Source organism: Scleropages formosus, chromosome 19 (genome assembly GCF_900964775.1).
Source record: "Scleropages formosus chromosome 19, fSclFor1.1, whole genome shotgun sequence".
In the NCBI taxonomy this organism is placed as follows: domain Eukaryota; kingdom Metazoa; phylum Chordata; class Actinopteri; order Osteoglossiformes; family Osteoglossidae; genus Scleropages; species Scleropages formosus.
This window is the reverse complement of record NC_041824.1, coordinates 13,908,691-13,925,872: the sequence shown is the minus strand read 5'-3', so window position 1 is coordinate 13,925,872 and position 17,182 is coordinate 13,908,691. Positions and strand designations below refer to the sequence as shown.

General features: G+C 43.0%; 1 protein-coding gene across 4 annotated transcripts; it reads right to left on the bottom strand.

Moving 5' to 3' along the window:
- Positions 1 to 5,826: 5,826 nt before the first annotated feature.
- LOC108939186 (cilia- and flagella-associated protein 100-like) lies at positions 5,827 to 14,463 on the bottom strand. Of its 4 annotated transcripts, XM_018760332.1 has the most exons (14): positions 14,315 to 14,463; positions 11,688 to 11,796; positions 11,201 to 11,372; positions 11,027 to 11,091; positions 10,701 to 10,852; positions 10,430 to 10,498; positions 10,166 to 10,308; positions 9,092 to 9,203; positions 8,934 to 8,979; positions 8,668 to 8,819; positions 7,541 to 7,673; positions 7,076 to 7,278; positions 6,221 to 6,314; positions 5,827 to 6,106 (listed from the first exon to the last, which is right to left on the bottom strand). In XM_018760332.1, exons 2-14 carry the CDS (start codon positions 11,772 to 11,774, stop codon positions 5,996 to 5,998), a joined length of 1,539 nt encoding a protein of 512 aa, XP_018615848.1. In that variant the 5' UTR covers positions 11,775 to 11,796; positions 14,315 to 14,463; the 3' UTR covers positions 5,827 to 5,995. The 4 variants fall into 4 exon arrangements, with proteins under 4 accessions (XP_018615848.1, XP_018615852.1, XP_018615850.2 ...); XM_018760336.2 differs by lacking the exon at positions 14,315 to 14,463 and having other exon boundaries at positions 11,688 to 11,930; XM_018760334.2 differs by lacking the exons at positions 11,688 to 11,796; positions 14,315 to 14,463 and having other exon boundaries at positions 11,201 to 11,659.
- Positions 14,464 to 17,182: the final 2,719 nt, after the last annotated feature.

The window sequence follows — 17,182 nt, the reverse complement described above, 5'->3', positions numbered from 1 at the left end:
GGAGCGGTTTAGGGTAAGTACCTTGCTCAAGGGTACTACAGCAAGAGGTGAGACTCAACCATGCAACCTTTGGGTACAAAGGCAGCAGCTCTAACCGCTACGCTCCCAGCTGTTCCCACGTTATCAAGTTGAATCAATCGATGTTTAAAACATCACTTTGGACCAGAAAAAGTTCATCTTACTGAGGTTTTGCAGTTTTACAAAGAAAGACCTGCTGAACTTATTTTTTTTACTGTTCTTTCAAACTCTTTGGCTTCGAAAAGTGTATGTCATGCGTACGGAGCGCACCGCGCTGTAGTCGTAAATGTTAAAAAAAAGGACCTTTTTAATTAAACTGCTGTTTCGAGTTATATTGTATCTTGGTATGTAAAAAATTCCAGCTTTAAAATTCATATACATTGTACAGCAGGTATACATACAATATACATAAATATATTTTTTGTACAGTGCTGTACGGTCTACATATAAAGACACGCAGGAGGAGGAACAGACTGCTCTCTGTTGTATTTGGTTACATTTAGTGTCAGATTTGACAAGAGAGAACAGTGTTAAGAGGATAAGAAGTATAACAAAGTGGATGTCTTTCAGCAGGCAGGGTTTTGACCCACAGGACTACACTATAGACATATAAACACTTTGGAGGTAATAAACTGTGGTTTTGTCGAGAGAACTTGGGGCCACTGGGAGCACTGAGGCAATCTCTGATTTATCAGTTCAGTCTGGGGATAACTAATAAACCAGGACATCATGAATATAGCTGTGATATCCAAAGAATATTTTTCTTTCTGGTGCATACCATTTTTGATTGGATTTTGGAAGTGAGTACACTATAAAGGTCTTTATTTATTTATACCCTTCAGACTGAAAACATGACCATGGAATGTGAGTGAAGAGAGGAACATTTGGGCTTTCGGCCTTTGTGTACCATGACTTCTGTGGTCAGGGTCGCTTGTGTTTACAGCATTAAAGCTCTTCATTGCGCAGACTGAGCCACGTAGGATCTGTTAAAGCAAAAATACCAATCTGAATTAGCACATAGACAAAAGTACAAATAAACGCACATTTTGATCCAGCCCAGGCAGGAGACAATAAAGAAGGGCACTTGGAGGAATTTGAAGTCAAAGCTGCAGACTGTTTTCCCTGTGTGATGCTTCATTGTGCTTTTGGCTTCATATTTAAAATCTGGCATTTAACAAAATTATTTAAAAAAAGAAATTAGTTTATTGTGTTTTACATCTACTACAGCAAGCATAACATGCGCTGTAGTTTCATCCGGACACTGAAGATCTTGCATTGCCATCTAGTGGGCAGAAAAATGACAATTATTATAATTTCTTATCCAGAGCAGGGTCCTGGTGGCCCGGGGCCTATTCCGGAAGAACAGGGCACAAGGCAGTGTACGCCATGGAATGGATACCGGCCCGTCACCTGAAATTCACACCCGCTGTGTTCGATTTAGAGCCACTAATTCAGCTGAAGCACACATCTTTGCAGCGTGGGACGAAACCCAGACTAACTCGGGCAGAACATGCAAACCACGCAGGCTGAGCTGGATTCCAAAAAACCTTAAACACTCTTCCCAGGAGGTGTGAGGCACCAGCACTACCCACTATGCCAATATTCCACCCATACCATTAGGACCCAAAAGCCCATTTGTGTCGATTTTCAGCGGCTGGTCCATCCAGAGCTAGGAAACATCCAGGAAACATGGAACATAACGTGCGAGGTGTAAGATGTACGGTGGTCACACACTACGGTGCAGCCCCATGTCACCTGGGGACTGTGGTAGGACTGTGGAAATACTGTTCAGTTGGGGTGCTAAATAGATTAAATTCTAAAATGGCTATACACTCACATTTTCAGAACTATTTCATGATTTTTATTCTTTTTGTCGGCAATGGAGCCTGTCATACCTGACTCAGATGAATTATTGCAGTACACTGTTTTGCACTTGAAGGGGGTGCGGTGGCGCAGTGGGTTGGACCACAGTCCTGCTGTCCGGTGGGTCTGGGGTTCGAGTCCCGCTTGGGGTACCTTGCGACGGACTGGCGTCCCGTCCTGGGTGTGTCCCCTCCCCCTCCGGCCTTACGCCCTGTGTTGCCGGGTAGGCTCCGGTTCCCTGTGACCCCATATGGGACAAGCGGCTCTGAAGATGTGTGTGTGTGTGTGTGTGTGTGTGTGTGTGTGTGTGTGTGTTTTGCACTTGGTTGCTCAGCAGTCAATATGCTGTGATATTTACAGCACTAGTTCCAGAGAAAGGTTTTCAGGCCGTTTCAGTGATGTGTGCACAGAGAGCTGGCGTGAATTTCAGTTTGAGACGAACATGGTAAACATAAAGCTACAGGTGGTTTGAAATCAATATTATGTCAAATATATTAAATAATTACAAATATGCATATAGGATGGTAAGGTTAGAGGCAACACGTACGTCTACGTCAGAAAGACAAGGCAAAACCGCAGCTGTGAGGTGAGCCAAAAAGAGGAGATTAATTTCTAAATTCCTGACAGGTCCACAAAAAGTGCTGCAAGGTGTTCAGTCCACCACTTTGGGAAGCAGGCATATTAAATAAAATTAATTGAAAAAAAAATGTTTCCCATGGCACTGTAATGTCTAGCTTATATTACTGAGAGACACAGGGAGCTCATTCCACTGCAGTACAATGGGCTTAACCAAGAATCGAGGAGATCTAGACTTTTGACGCCTTCTGAGGGAGCGAGGAGGTGGTCAGAGGTCAATAACCATCATGTTCATGTTGGGATGTAAGCATAGGTCATGTTCTCATGGTATCTTGGTGATGATTTGTCTGGTGATGGATGGTCTTGTAGGCCATAACCTGAGTCTCAAAGTTGATGTGGGCAGCATCAGGAAACCAGTGGAGAGAGACAAGGAGGGAAGGTACATGGAAACACTATGGCAGGTGAAGACGCTGGATAGCAGAGGCCAGAAAACTAAATAGGAGAGTGTTGTAGTAATTCATCAGGAGGACATCATGCTGGGTGAGTAGATTAAATAAAAGGAATAATCTGGAGGGAAATGGTCTACATAAAAGGAACTGAGTAAAGATTAACTTGAGACACGTCATCGGTCCATTGTTTATTTTAGCTTTTTGTAGGTGAAGTGTTTGGATATCATAGCTGCTGATGTCATCTGTAAGTCACAATCTCACATTGCCTTTTGTGGCCTACGACAGACAGGTAGAATATTGGATAGATAGATAGATAGATAGATTTCTGTCTACCATGCTCAGCTAAACCCCTTAATTGTCCAGTGAATTAACTGATGCCAATTACCAAAACATTGTAAGTAAAGTGCAAAACAAATGCTAATTTCCATTAAGACAATGATGTACTAATTCTATACCAAGATAAACTGCTGAAGAGAGTACTGAATAGATGTTTTTAAATTAACTCATTATTTTCTATATTTTTATATTCTGGATAGACTACAGACCCCAAAAATAGCAGCAACTGTCCATGTAGGGCATAGGAGGACAGGTTCTGGAAAAGGCTCATACTTTTTCTAATCATTTTAAAGAGGCTGATGAAGAAACAAAGCCATGAGAGTCACATAACAGTTCATAGAAGGAAAGTGATTGAATACACACACATTTTCTGAACCGCTTGTCCCATACGGGGTCGCAGGGAACCGGAGCCTACCCGGTAACACAGGGCATAAGGCTTGAGGGGGAGGGGACACACCCAGGACGGGATGTCAGTCCGTCGCAAGGCACCCCAAGCGAGACTCGAACCCCAGACCCACTGGAGAGCAGGACTGCGGTCCAACCCACTGCGCCACTGCACCCCCAGTGATTGAATAGAGATCCGAATAAAAGAAATGAGGGGGAGTGTTTTAACACACTTTATTATAACGCACAAAAAAATTAATTTGTGGAATATGACACGAATTTCATAGTTATTTTTTACAGTTTTTTCTTTTATTTTTTAATTGACGTCTCTGCTTGTTTACACGCATATACAAGATTTTTTTCGCAATTAACACAGCGTTACTCAAGGTGAAGTTTCACTTTGAGCAACCAGGGACTTGAGTCCCTCTCCTTTTTGGCATTTTCAAGTTTTTTTGGAAAAAAAAAACTTGTATTAACAATATCAACGTTTACAACATAGAGAACAGAGACCCAAACAACCAGCATCGAAACATTCCAGTCGGAGCGCGTCCAGTCACGTTCATTACACAATAATGACCCGCATAGCAACTCTCGCGATGATTCCCAAAGGACTCGGGTTTATTACAGTTCTGAACGATAAGACGGACTGCTGTCTCGTCTGCAACTAACGACAAGAACAACTAGGACAAGTGTAGCAGACCACGTGCGCTCCTCTTACCCGAGACACACACATGCGCACTCCCACACCTCTACGTCACACGCAATACCTCAACCACACCTACAGAAGGCAATGAAGCACAACTATTTACAATTAAATATCAAGTAACGGAAGGCATTACACTATATGTACATATATAGAATAGAAAGAACATTTACAATCAAGCAGGAGTAACAGTAACAGTTGGTTATACAACTTATAGTCCGGTTTTTAACACGATAACTGCAATGCAAGGTTCAATAAGCACATTTCGCAAGTTAAGAATTATAGTCTATTCAAAAATTAGAGGAAAAATTGTAAATAAAAAGCAAAGGCGTATCTAGTTACTATTAAGATTACAGAGAGGTTCATATGTACAAATACATTAACGTATACGTATTTACAAGCATACATATACCAGACGTAGCAATACAGCGACAACGGGCGCCTGTCGCGCTCATTGGTCTGACGTCACATAAGCGACGGAAGTAGGATTTGAGTGAAATATTCTTGCGCCACCGGAACTTGCGATTGGCTGAACGTTTCAAACCGCACACAAGCCGAACAGCTAGAAGTTGTGTGTGTAGTTCAGCAGAGCAGAATTGGAATTAGTGCAGCTCAGTTCCAAATATTTTGGTATCTTTATGTGTTTATTGTCAAGTAGGAAGAATGATTTTTCAAGCAGGAGTCTTGCACTACAGCAGAGGACTGGCAAATAGGACACCTTACAGGCAGGACCTGGAGAGAACATAGTAATCTACAAGACTAAATGCTGCTCCATGGAGCAGAGCTTCCTAATGGGCACTTTTCAGAAATGACACACATTGCAAGTCCTGTCAAGAACACATGTCATTTGTAGTTTTCAGATCTCCAAACCAAGGCCTACCCCTTCAGACATCAGAAGTCTAAGTCCTAAATTCGGTGTTCTCTAAAGGCCACCAGCTACTGTTGTTTGGAAGAAGCTGTCCCAGCCCAGTGCTCTGTGTTTGGTCATTCCCAGGTTTTGGCACCTAATGTCGAGCTTGGTGTGTGTCTGGTTGGGGCAGCAATAGGTGGACCTATGTTTCTTAATGGTCTTTTTTGCCAGTGCTATCAAAACCAGTCAAAAGCTAACAGTATTAAAAATACTAAAGAAAATGGGCTATTAGCTTACAGGGAATAAAATAAACAGATCCATAACCACCATCAGAATAAAAGGTAAAACTCAATGAGCAATACAAAACTATCACTTCTGACTAGCTTTACATTATACAAATAAAACTCAAAACTCTCCTTTTCAGTCCATTAATGTATTCTTAGATGGGCTTAACATTTACCATGTGGTACAGTTGAGTTGCAGCTTATGATTAAATAGCCTGCAGTGAATTTGGAGGCATTATTCAGGCATACAGATCCATGTTTAGTGCATTTGTTTTACAAAAAAAAAAGAATTTGGGATCACCTGGGTAAAGTCAGACACAAGATTGCTATTTTATGATCAAATGTATCTAGCAGTGTAAGTTACCTTGGTGAATAAGGTGACTGATAACACTACACAGAGTTTGTTCAAAGTTGCTTAGAAAAGGCAAAAAGCTGGCATTTGTCATATCACATCTATTACATGGGCATTACTCAGTCTACGTTTGTGTGTTCTTGGTGTGGCAGACCCATGCTTTGTAGAAATGAAAGAGTGCTACGTGAAGAAAAAGATGGTCTCTTCATCCTCCATCTCCACAACATGACTTTTCACCTTCTTCGTTCTGGAGACTGGGATCCGTGGCAGCATTACTGTCTTCTTACCAGTCTGAATGGAGAAAAAGCAGCCATTCTCAGTGCTGGTGCCACAGGCCAGTTCAAACCATGTATATGTGTGTGCATGGGGTGAAGGTCTATAGGCTGATAGACAAGCTGGACTCACAGGTTTTATGATATCTGCCAGTGCCCTCTCCAACCGTCTGCGCCGCCGCTCCTCCCTCTGCTCCTGCTGCAGGCTGATTTTCTCACTCATTTCCCTGTTAGGGACACAACAGGTCTACAAAAACATCTTAAGCAAGCATTGATGAAACCAACCCTGAGGTGTGCTCGATTGTTAGCAGCTGTTCAAGAATCCAAGACCCCATGTGCAAATTAATTAGGAAATACTGTACAATGAAAAGAAAATGCAGTTATAAACTGATCTGGGTTTGAATCAAGATTCTTAACAGAATACAGTCCTTTGATTGCTCGAATGTACTAGAATTTTAATAAATAACAATTTACAATAACACAGTTCCTGCTCAAATGGGGGCGCCGTGGCGCAGTGGGTTGGACCGGGTCCTGCTCTCCAGTGGGTCTGGGGTTCGAGTCCTGCTTGGGGTGCCTTGCGATGGACTGGCGTCCCGTCCTGGGTGTGTCCCCTCCCCCTCCGGCCTTGTGCCCTGAGTTGCCGGGTAAGCTCCGGTTCCCCGCGACCCCATCTGGGACAAGCGGTTCAGAAAATGTGTGTGTGTGTGTGTATTCTAATAATTTGAATACCCAACCAGTGGTTTAGTGCTATGAATGCTACCACCACGGTGCCTACTGCCGTAGAACAGATTTATTGACCCTTTTCTCACTGAGGTCTAGACATAGCAAGCTCCTTTATGTTCACCTCATTCCCTCCTGTACTCTAACCCACTACAGCACTCTTGTTGCTGACGCAAATCTGTGGAGGTTGGTCTAACAAAAGAACTTAGTTGAGCTAAGAGAAAACACAAGTTGGCCCACAGCAGTCACGCTCCTCCACTGCCCCAACCTGAGCTTCCTCTCCCTCTCTTTTTCTCGTGTAATCTTCCACACAAGGTCCTTCGGGGCCTGCTCCAAGCTCTCAAGCAGGTCCTGTACTTTTTCCTCAATGGTGGTCAGCATGGCCAGGGGTTTTAGTGTGGTGTCACTCAAGCCAAAGCAGCTCTGATAGGCCTCTTCCACTTTTTTTTCCAGTTCCTTCATGACAGCATCCTAGGAACACAACAAGCCCCACATTCTTTGAGAGCAAAGACCTTTTTTTCTTAATACAAGGGAACATGTCACAAATGTGTTGAGCTGTATTGGAAATGCCAGTACAGTTTATGTAATCATTCTGTCAAAAGCCCTTACTGGTGATTGAAAATCTCAGTATAATTTTGTAAAGGAAGGTTTAATTATGGTAATTATTTGAAGCGCTTTAATTTTAGCTGGCATAACACCAGTAAAACCTGTCTTTCTTGTATAGGAGGAGTACCTTGTTTTTTAACTGTGACGTCTCGTAGAAGAGCATTTCAGCTTGTTCCAGCTCAGAAGCTATGTCCTGCTCCCTTTGGATAGCGATGGTCAGGACATCAATCTGATGCATCAGTAGCTTCCTCTCCCTCTCACTGGTATGTTAAGGTGGAACAGTGGATACAACACAACATTAACATTGCAGTGTTTTTCCCAAATGTACCAAAATACAAGTAGAAATATTTAGGGTCACAGATCATGTCTGAGGTGTGCTTTACATTTCAGTAAATAGTAAACTGATTTACAGAATTATTCATACCATTATCACTAAGATCAGCTACCTTGGGCTGCGAAAATGAATTTAGCTTCCATAGACTGTAGCACAGTCTTGACAGTTGTGCAGTTTTGCAATATTACACCCATCCACACTGTTCCCTTGTTACCACATTAGTATGGCCACTGGTACTTGGACCCCCAGAGGTTAATTTCTCTCACTTTCTTTACAGTGGGCAGTTTTTTTTGTTTTCCTCTCCTCTGCTGCCAGGTATCTTACTCTACAGTGAACTATAGCTGTTGCTGATCACACCCTGTAATATACGTTTATTCACAGTAAATGAGTTCAGCGCTGTGTCACATTGGTGAAAAGAGTGCTCTATGAAAATAAATTGAACTTAAGAGGGCCTAATTGCAGAATAAAACTGATCATCTGAATATCCACGGGTCCTAAAATAATTCTGGTTGGTTTGTGGTTGTAAGCTCTTTATTTTTCTGTATGTAGAAAATGTAGCAGAACCACTGAAGTCAGCCGGTTGCAGTGTGGAAAGAGAGATAGACGTTTAAAAAAGCCAAAATGCTTCCTGTTCAGACCCAAGAAGGGTTTGCTGCTGTGAGGACTTAACCTGAAATCCTAGAGCAAAACGCATTAAGCAGTTACAGCTGTTTGCAAAATTAGTAATGATGTTGACTATATTTCGAAATCAGTGTGATAGTACCTTAATTAAAAAAGTATCAGTTCTTTCAAAAACATGAAAATTCCAGTGTTATTCCAAACTTTGAACACTAATAAATGACACAGGTAGCTGCATATAAAATTGGTAAGAGGACTGCAAGGTACACGATATAACCCCCACACAACAGCCTTGCCCTTACTACTTCTCCTGTACATTGGCCATCGTCACACGCCTCTCCACCAGCTCCTCCTCCAGCAGAGCAGAGTTCTGGAGGAGAGAGAGGTTCTCCATCTTCAGTCGGTTCAGCTGGTCCAGGAGTTGCTGTGGGTCTGTAAAGTATAGCTCCGGTTCCTACAGGGGTACAGTTTACACACCGCACCGCACCTGTTATATACTCACGCATGCGCTCAGGCAAGGGCTATGTTTGACTCCAGGAAAGAAAATCCTTCAAAAGCCCTCACTGACCTCATATTCAGACGAGCATGTTTCACTGCTCAGTGAGCCTCCATTCCTGAAACACAGCATGAACATAAAACGTGAAGTGCAGCAACCTGCTTTTAAGAGGGGAACCGGAACACAGGTGATGGATTCAAGTATTACTGATGCCACTAGATACCACTCACTCTCCGCCACTCTCACTGTCCGGCATCGTGCTCTGCTGGACCGGCATCTTTGTGTTGCTAAGAGGCGACGGCTCTTGCCCTTCAGATGAGGGCTGTCTTACGGCTTCATCTGCTGGTAAAAGCGTTATACTTTAAATGAAATGGATGATACCTGTTGAGTATCAGATGGACACAGAAGTTTCTGTCAGTGTCACATGTGAACAGGGCCCAGGGTATGATGTGGGCGGACATGGTAAATGTCCACATGATGGTAACTGACAGAAGAAAGGTTTCTGAACTTAATTTTGACTGGACTGGAATTTAGTTGGCTGGACAAAAACTAGAACCTGTCTCTACTGAACACTCATATTATGAAGTTCCAGGTCTGTAATAATGGGAGTGCATCAAACGCTGTTCCGTTTATTTGGATGGTAATCTATAGTAAAAGTTAGATGTTGCCCTGACTGCATGAGATATCTGGTATATGGTTTGTGTTTCTTACCATTTTTCAAGCTCTACCCTCATGGTTTGTAAAGAAATGTCACATTTATTGCAATTTTTATAATTTGCCTAAAGGTAAAAATTAGGATATGAAATACTTTTGAATGACCACTCATTAAGATCTGAAAATTTACAAAAATATTTTTAAAGAAACAGGGAACACTGATCTGTGATTTGTTCCCTACTCTGTTACTCTGAAAAACCTGGACTTGTAAGTAGAAGCCTACACGTCCCAGGATGAAGTGCATAGTTTGCGGGGGGTTTGTAGCTTTTAAAATGTTGGGAAACTTTTGGAATGGGATAGATTTCCACAACAGTGACTCTTAAGTCCTAATTTATAGCCAGTCAAAATAATAAATACAGTCTAAAAAAACTTGCGCAGCAGTTTACATCCAGATAATTTCAAAGCCTTTGTAAACTTTGTAAACTTTTCTGCACAACTGAATACCCTTTACATGTACATGAATAGGGTAAAAGTGTTAAATAAAGACACTAGGAAAGTAAACACCCAAAACATTCATCTATGCAGCCATCATCCATTCATTCCAGGTAACACCAGTCCATCATAGAGCAATCAACACACACTCTACCTACGTCCATGCGACTGCTCTGCCTCTGCAGCCTCTGACTTGTCTTCATCTTTAATTATGTCCTCCATTTGTATTCGAGATGCCTTCAGCAGGAAGTCACGGTACATATTGTACTCCTCCAGCATCATCTCGTTGTCCAAGATGTCCCTACATACACACACACACACACACACACACACACATGCGCGCGCACGCGGAGTTTAGCTGACCACTAAAGAATGCATGTACTGTCACTTGAGAGAGAACTGTAAAAAAGCTTTCTCGCTACCTTTCAATTTTCAAGATTTGTGCTGGAATCCTCTTTATCTCGGCCTCTTTTTTGAGGTTTTTTTCAGTACTGAAGGAAAACAGGCAAAATGTTCGGTGAAAAAAGAAGTCAGTCACATGGATCGCGGAGATCATGTAAAACTTACGTATAGCAGACTTTTGAAAGAAGTCATTTGAAACAATGCCTAAAGGGTGTGTTTTTGAAATTCATCTCAGCACAGGAAGTAAATTCAGGAATGGAGCTCGTAGGTGTCATGCTACGGAGCGCTTACATTTCGTCAAGTTTGTTGTGTTGATCGATCAGCTTCTGCAGCACTGTGATGTCGTCCTGCAGCAGCTGCTCCGCCTTGGCCACTTTCCTTTCCTCAGCCACCGCCAGGTCTTGAAGCCTCTGGATCTCATTACCCTTTAACATTTTGGTACACTGAGCCCAGTGGGGATGATGAGGAAGAAGAGAGATTAATGAGCTGTGTGCGCCGTGGGGAAGCAGTGAATGATCAAACAGAAGGATACAAGATGCTGAACGTAACTATCGGCTCTCTGCCCTAAAAGTGATTGGTGAATGAGCTGGGAAGTGTGCGGTGATCACTGTCCTTACATTCAGGCGGCAAATTTCTCTTTCTTTGCTGAAGTATTCATGAAGACGGTCGATTTTTCTTTGACCTAAAAAAAATAATGGCCATTATTGATGGAGCTTAATGTCATAATTATGATGTAAGGGTGTAGTGGCTATGTAGGAAGAGGAGTGGCACAGGGCATGATGCCACCGTACTTCTGAGGATGCTCATGCGGCTGAGGGACAAATCCGGCTCATCGTCGGGACTCAGCTCGTCCTCCTCCAGCTCCTTCCGGAGCTCCAGCCTTAGGGCGGCCCTTGAGGTGTTGGCTCGGCTCTTGTAGGTCAGCTTCTCGTGAACCTTCAGCTCCTGGTTCCGTTTCCTCTCCTGAACACAGTCTAAGTCACTTACAGAGACCAAAGCCTCTGTGTTACACACACACATGCGCACAAATACTGGAGGGGACGGACACAGGGCTTGACTGAACACACACCTTGTTGGGCCTACAGGTCTTGTAATGCTAACATTGATAATAATACAACAGTTATACTCTATAGATTGAGCTATGAAGGCTAAACTAGTAAACATACTAGAAAGGATCATGACTGAAGGAAACTTAAATAACTTCAGGTGTTCCAGTGTACCGCACAGTACTTTTTGACGGCCTTGCTAGATTTCTATATAACAAGCAGTGAGAATTACCGCCTGTCTCTGCTCATGCGCCATTCTCTTCATGTCAAAGATATTAGTGTCTGGCACTGTGTAGGGGTTCATCTTGGCAGGGTCCATATGGCACACACAATCTTGAGCTCTGTAAACACAAGGGCCAGCAGGTGATGTAGTGATTAGAGCTGTTGGCTTGTGCTTAGAAGGTGCTGTCTTTGAATCCCACTTCCAGCTGTGGTACATTTACCATTATTCATTTAGCAGACGCTTTTCCCCAAAGCGAAGTACATCTCACACACACACACACACACACACACACACACACACACACACACACACACACAAAGCTGAAGCCGCTTGTCCCGAGCAGGGTTGCGGCGAACCAGATCCTAACCAGGCAACACAGGGCACAAGGCCGGAGGGGGAGGGGACACACCCCGGACGGAACGTCAGCCCGTCGCAAGGCATCCCAAGCAGGACTCGAACCCCAGACCCGCCAGAGAGCGGAAACCACGTACATCTCAGAGTAATACAATTTGTGCATTACATTAGGAGAAAGGGAGACATAGTTGCAGATGTGTGATTCTTAAGTAAACCTAGTTTGTTTCTTTCCACTATATGCATCAATGTTCATTGCACGAGTAGGTGCACAAAACTCAGAGTAGACGATTCCTGATCACCTTCCTACATTTTTTTTTTTTTGAGATACGCAAACATTTACATAAAATACAGGAGTAGCGACTGCATAAAGGCTTATCTGGGCACGATCATAAAGTTATGACGCATGAACATTTACACCTTACAGGAGCTTAAGAGATCATGGGTGAAGTGAGCCTGGAAGAGGTGAGTTTTCAGACCCTTCTTAGATGGACAGAGTTTCAGCAGTTCTCAGTGAGAGGGGGAGGTCATTCCACCACAACAGAGGCAGAACTGAGAGCCTCCGTGCTCCGCGGTACCCTTGAGCGCAATACTTAACCTGAATTGACAAAGTAAAAATTAGCCAGCTGTATGAACGTTTCGAAAGACAAAAAGGTATCTGTATTTCTTTGACCGCAGCAAGGCCTTTAACTGTATGTATCATGAAAAGCTCAGGTTCACATTAAGAAGTATGGGAACACATGATAGTTCTTAAGGACAACCACTTCATGCATTGATTCAAAAATATCAAGCTGAACATAACAGGGACAAACAGATTTGTTAAAGACCTGCACATGTGTATAACAAGGCTGTACCCGTTCAGAAAAAGAGGACTGTATGAAGGAAAAGTGAGGAGTGAAAAGTGGCGGCAGATTCATCAACAGCCTTCACTAAAGTGATGATACCACATTACTGGCTGAAGTGAGGATGACCTGAAATATCTGCTTATCAAGACCAAGGAACATGGTTTAAAAATGGGTCTGTGTCTGAATGTGAAGAAGCCAAAGGTCCTGACAACTGGCAAAATTAAAAATTTGGTCTTGGGGGAGAAGAAATAGAAATAGTCGACATCTTCAGACAGCTTGGATCAATAATCGATGATGATGAAATGACAAGAATTCAGGAAATCTGACAATGTCACCCAATGCGAAAGCTGGACTGAAAAAAACAAGGCAGGAAGAAAATCAATACCGCGGAATGATAGTGTTGGTGAAGAATGCTGCGTATGCTGCGGGCTGCCTGAAAACAACAAACGAGAGGGTATCGGAGATGATCAGACCCAAGTTTTCCCTGGAAGCTCAAATGACAGGGTTGCACCTTTCATGCTTTGGACATATCATGCGACGAAAGGTCACTAAAAAAAGACATCATGATTGGCAAAATTAAAGGTCGCTACAAAAGAGGAAGGCCACCAATACGATGGATCAACACAATAAGGACAGCCGTGGGTGCACCTTCATCAATGATTACTTACCTTACTGAAGACCAAACACCAGTTCAGGACAACCGTCCAAAGTTTCGCCATTGACTCGACATCAACAATGAATGTTTAACTCTTCTACGCAGCTTGTGGTACATATGAAAGATAATAAGTCACCCGGGACACGTGTGTGTGCTAAACAACTGTGTTGACACAGCGAACTGCGTGATGGCTTTCATTGGAGTTCATACAGCTCAACGATCTCCATTAAGGCACAGTCTCCTCGTTCTACTTACAACATCCTAGTGGTTCTTCTACAGGGCATGGAGCTCATGGAGCTCATGCTGGTTGGTTGAATGGATTCGTTGTAAGAGAGGTGAAGGAACGTACCTGAAATCCCTGACAGGTTACTCCGAAGATTCAAATCATGTCCTATCAGACAGAAGACATTCTTTCTTCCTAAATTAACAGTAGTAATAAACAAGCAACAGTAAAAACAGCAGCAGTAATAGATAGTTACCCCTCGGTATGCAGAGCTGGAGGATGTGGAAATCCAGTGGTTGGCGTACAATTTGTTTCAGACACTCGAGTGGAGAAGCTCATTAGTTTTCATTTTTAATTTATTTGCACTGTGCTGTACAGAAAGTCACTCAATTTCAGTGATATGGTCAGTGTTCTCCTCCGCCAGTAGGTGGCGCTACGTGATCACTTTGTTTTTTCCTGCCTTCAAACAATGTATGATTTACCATGGTAACCGTCTTCCTACAGCCTCTGCGTCTCTTCGATACATTTCGCGTAACTGGACTCAAAGCACATGTTCACGTACCTGGCGAGCGGAGGGAAGTGTCCTCCGGAGTCCGAAAGGTTTAAAGGCTGAAAGTTCTCCACAGGATCTGCAACAATTTCAAGGCAATTTTGAGTGCGGAAAGAGGCGGGAACCCAGCTGCTCTATACAGCGCTTACAGTATTGTTGCGTCACGATGGTGACGTAAAAGTGGCTGCGCATGTGACGTCATCGTTTAACGTCACTTTTTTTGTTTATGACTTCGTGTTGGATTTTACTGCGCTCACTGCTATTTACCTGCTTACATTTTTTTTTTTATCCAGCTGATTTTTAGTGTGTCTGCAAGGTAAAGATTAATCTTTTGGACAACCTGGATTTGGCCAGTGATTTCTGGTTCTGGTAGACTGAGAAAGGTTTATCCAAGTTAAGATAAGTTAGGATCTTCTCTTGGCTTTAATGGGTCAATGTATGTTAATATATGTCCTAAGTTACTACATGGGGGTTGTTTTTCACTCCGTCTCATTTCCGTTATAATAAGTTATACGGTGTTTGAGCAGCTAGACATGTTGGGGTATAGGAGAATGGATGGATCTCAGCCTCACACATGATGCCCATGTGAGGATCTACAGCGTGATTGGGGGTTTCTGGGATTGGACTTTTTTCCCCCTTCTCTTCGCTTCCTTTTTGCTTTCTGTTTCACTGGATCACATGTTTTAGTTTGCCTTCTTCTACTCCATATACGCCGGACAGTACTACCAGGGCTACTCTGTTATTTTACAAAAAGGTCTCATGGGTTGTTCATTTAAAGTTATTACCTGGATTTTGATAGGTTTTGGAGCATGGATTTAAGATAAAGAATATTTTAACATTCTTAAAAATAAATTTTAAAACGCAGCAATCGCTTTACTGCATGAACCCTTTATTTTTCTTTGCTTTTTTATTTGCACAGCTGAGCATGTAAAACTGAGAAGAGACTGGATTGGTCAAGTTTATTTTTTAGCTCTAACAAAAGAGGTACCATTATTCTGATTAACAAGGGTATGCCTTACATTCTTGATTATCAACCACACGACTCAGATCAGGTTCACACACACTGTCTGAAACCCCTCGCCCCAAGCAGGGTTGCAGCAAACTGTAGCCTAACCCAGCAACACAGGGCACAAGGCTGGAGGGGGAGGGGACACACCCAGGACGGGATGCCAGTCCATCACAAGGCATCCCAAGTGGTACTTGAACCCCAGACCCACCAAAGAGCAGGACCCAGCCAAACTTGCTGCACCACCATGCCCCCCAGATCAGGTTCATTTCACTCTATTTCTAGACAGCATATCACACTTCTAAATCTTTATGTTCCGAATGCAGGACCCCCACAATTTATGTCTCTTAGGGTGTTGTTATTTAACCAGTACTTTAAGGATCTGGGGGATGTGTTGGCACACTGCGTTCAGCCGGTGCCTGCTGCATGGCGGGTCTGGCGTTCGAGTGTCTTGCGACGGACTGGCGTCCCATCCAGGGTGTGTCCCCTCCCCCCTCTGCCTTGCGCCCTTTGTTGCTGGGTTAGGCTCCGGTTCGCCGCGACTGCACTCAGGACAAGTGGTTGTTGATGATGGATGGATGTAAAGGATTTGATTGCCTGGTTTATTGCCATTTGTTAATTTAGCTGACATTTTTCTCCAAAGTGACTTACAATATTAAGGTACAGTACTTAGAGTTGTTTAGACATTTATACAGCTGGGTAATTTTTCTGGAGCAATTTAGGGTCAGTAGCTTATTGAGGCGTACTACAGCTGGGGGTGGGATTCCAACCTGCAACCTTTAGGTCTGAAAGCAGCAGCTCTAATCACTATAGATCATCTTCATCCTCTGTGTCAAAAATAAAATCCTCAGCAACTCTTAAGAATATAAGTTCCAGTCTATGTCTGTTCGATATCTGGAGAGAATTGCACTGACACCAATATTTTATTCCCAACCCACAAATCTTACTCTAGACTAGACTATATCTTCATCCATAATAGCTTTATTCAAACAGTTAGTTTATGCCAAATTGGCTCCATTGTGCTCTCAGACCATGGTCTAATGCATTTAGAAGTTGACTTTCGAAGGATATGATTTGATCGTTTCTCTGTGTGGCGGTGCTCAAATAAACGTTCAAGAGTAACGCCCTAGGAACAGGCCAGGGGACCGCCCATTTTTTTTTTTTGGGCAGCATGGTGGCACAGCAAGTAACGCTGCTGTCTCACAGCACCTGGGTGGTGTGAGAGGACGTGGGTTTGATTACCACTCAATCTGTATGGAGTTTGCATGTTCTCCCCATGTCTGGGTGGGTTTCCTCTGAGTGCTCTGGTTTCCTCCCACTGTCCAAAGACATGCTGTTCAGGTTCCCCCATAGTGTGTGAGTGATACAGAGAGAGTGTGTGTGTTCCACTGATGTATGGATAAGTGACCCATAGTAGGTAGTGTATCTAGCAGTGTAAGTCACCTTGGTGAATAAGGTGTGTGGGCTCATAACACTACAGAGAGTTCATTGGAAGTCGCTTTGGAGAAAAGTGTCTGCTAAGTAAATAAATGTAATGTAAATGGATATCTCCAAAAACTAAATAGTGGAGACTAAACTCCACTCTTTTGAATAATGAACTATTTTGCAGGGAGAGTAAAAAAAAAAATATATTCCTGTACTGTCAAGATAATCAGCAGCCTGCAATTTCAGCAGATTGGGATGGAGCTAAAGTTACTGTATGTATAGGGTCTTATCATTTCCGAAGCTTCCTATTAGAAAAACATACCACTACAGGAGGAGCACACAAAAATGGCTTGTCTTTCAGTCATTATGAAAGATCACCTACGCGACATACTATACGCGCTTAAACACACCTAAACCAAACAAAAGAAATAATACGTTTTCAATTTAGA

Excerpts from the sequence above, each read along its gene's own strand:
- LOC108939186 (XM_018760334.2), bottom strand. The coding sequence starts at position 11,588 with ATGATCCTTTCTAGTATGTTTACTAGTTTAGCCTTCATAGCTCAATCT. Across the intron at positions 6,315-7,075 it reads GAGAGGGAGAGGAAGCTCAG|GGAAATGAGTGAGAAAATCA; the intron begins GTTGGGGCAGTG and ends TGTCCCTAACAG. Across the intron at positions 6,107-6,220 it reads TGGCAGATATCATAAAACCT|ACTGGTAAGAAGACAGTAAT; the intron begins GTGAGTCCAGCT and ends TTCTCCATTCAG.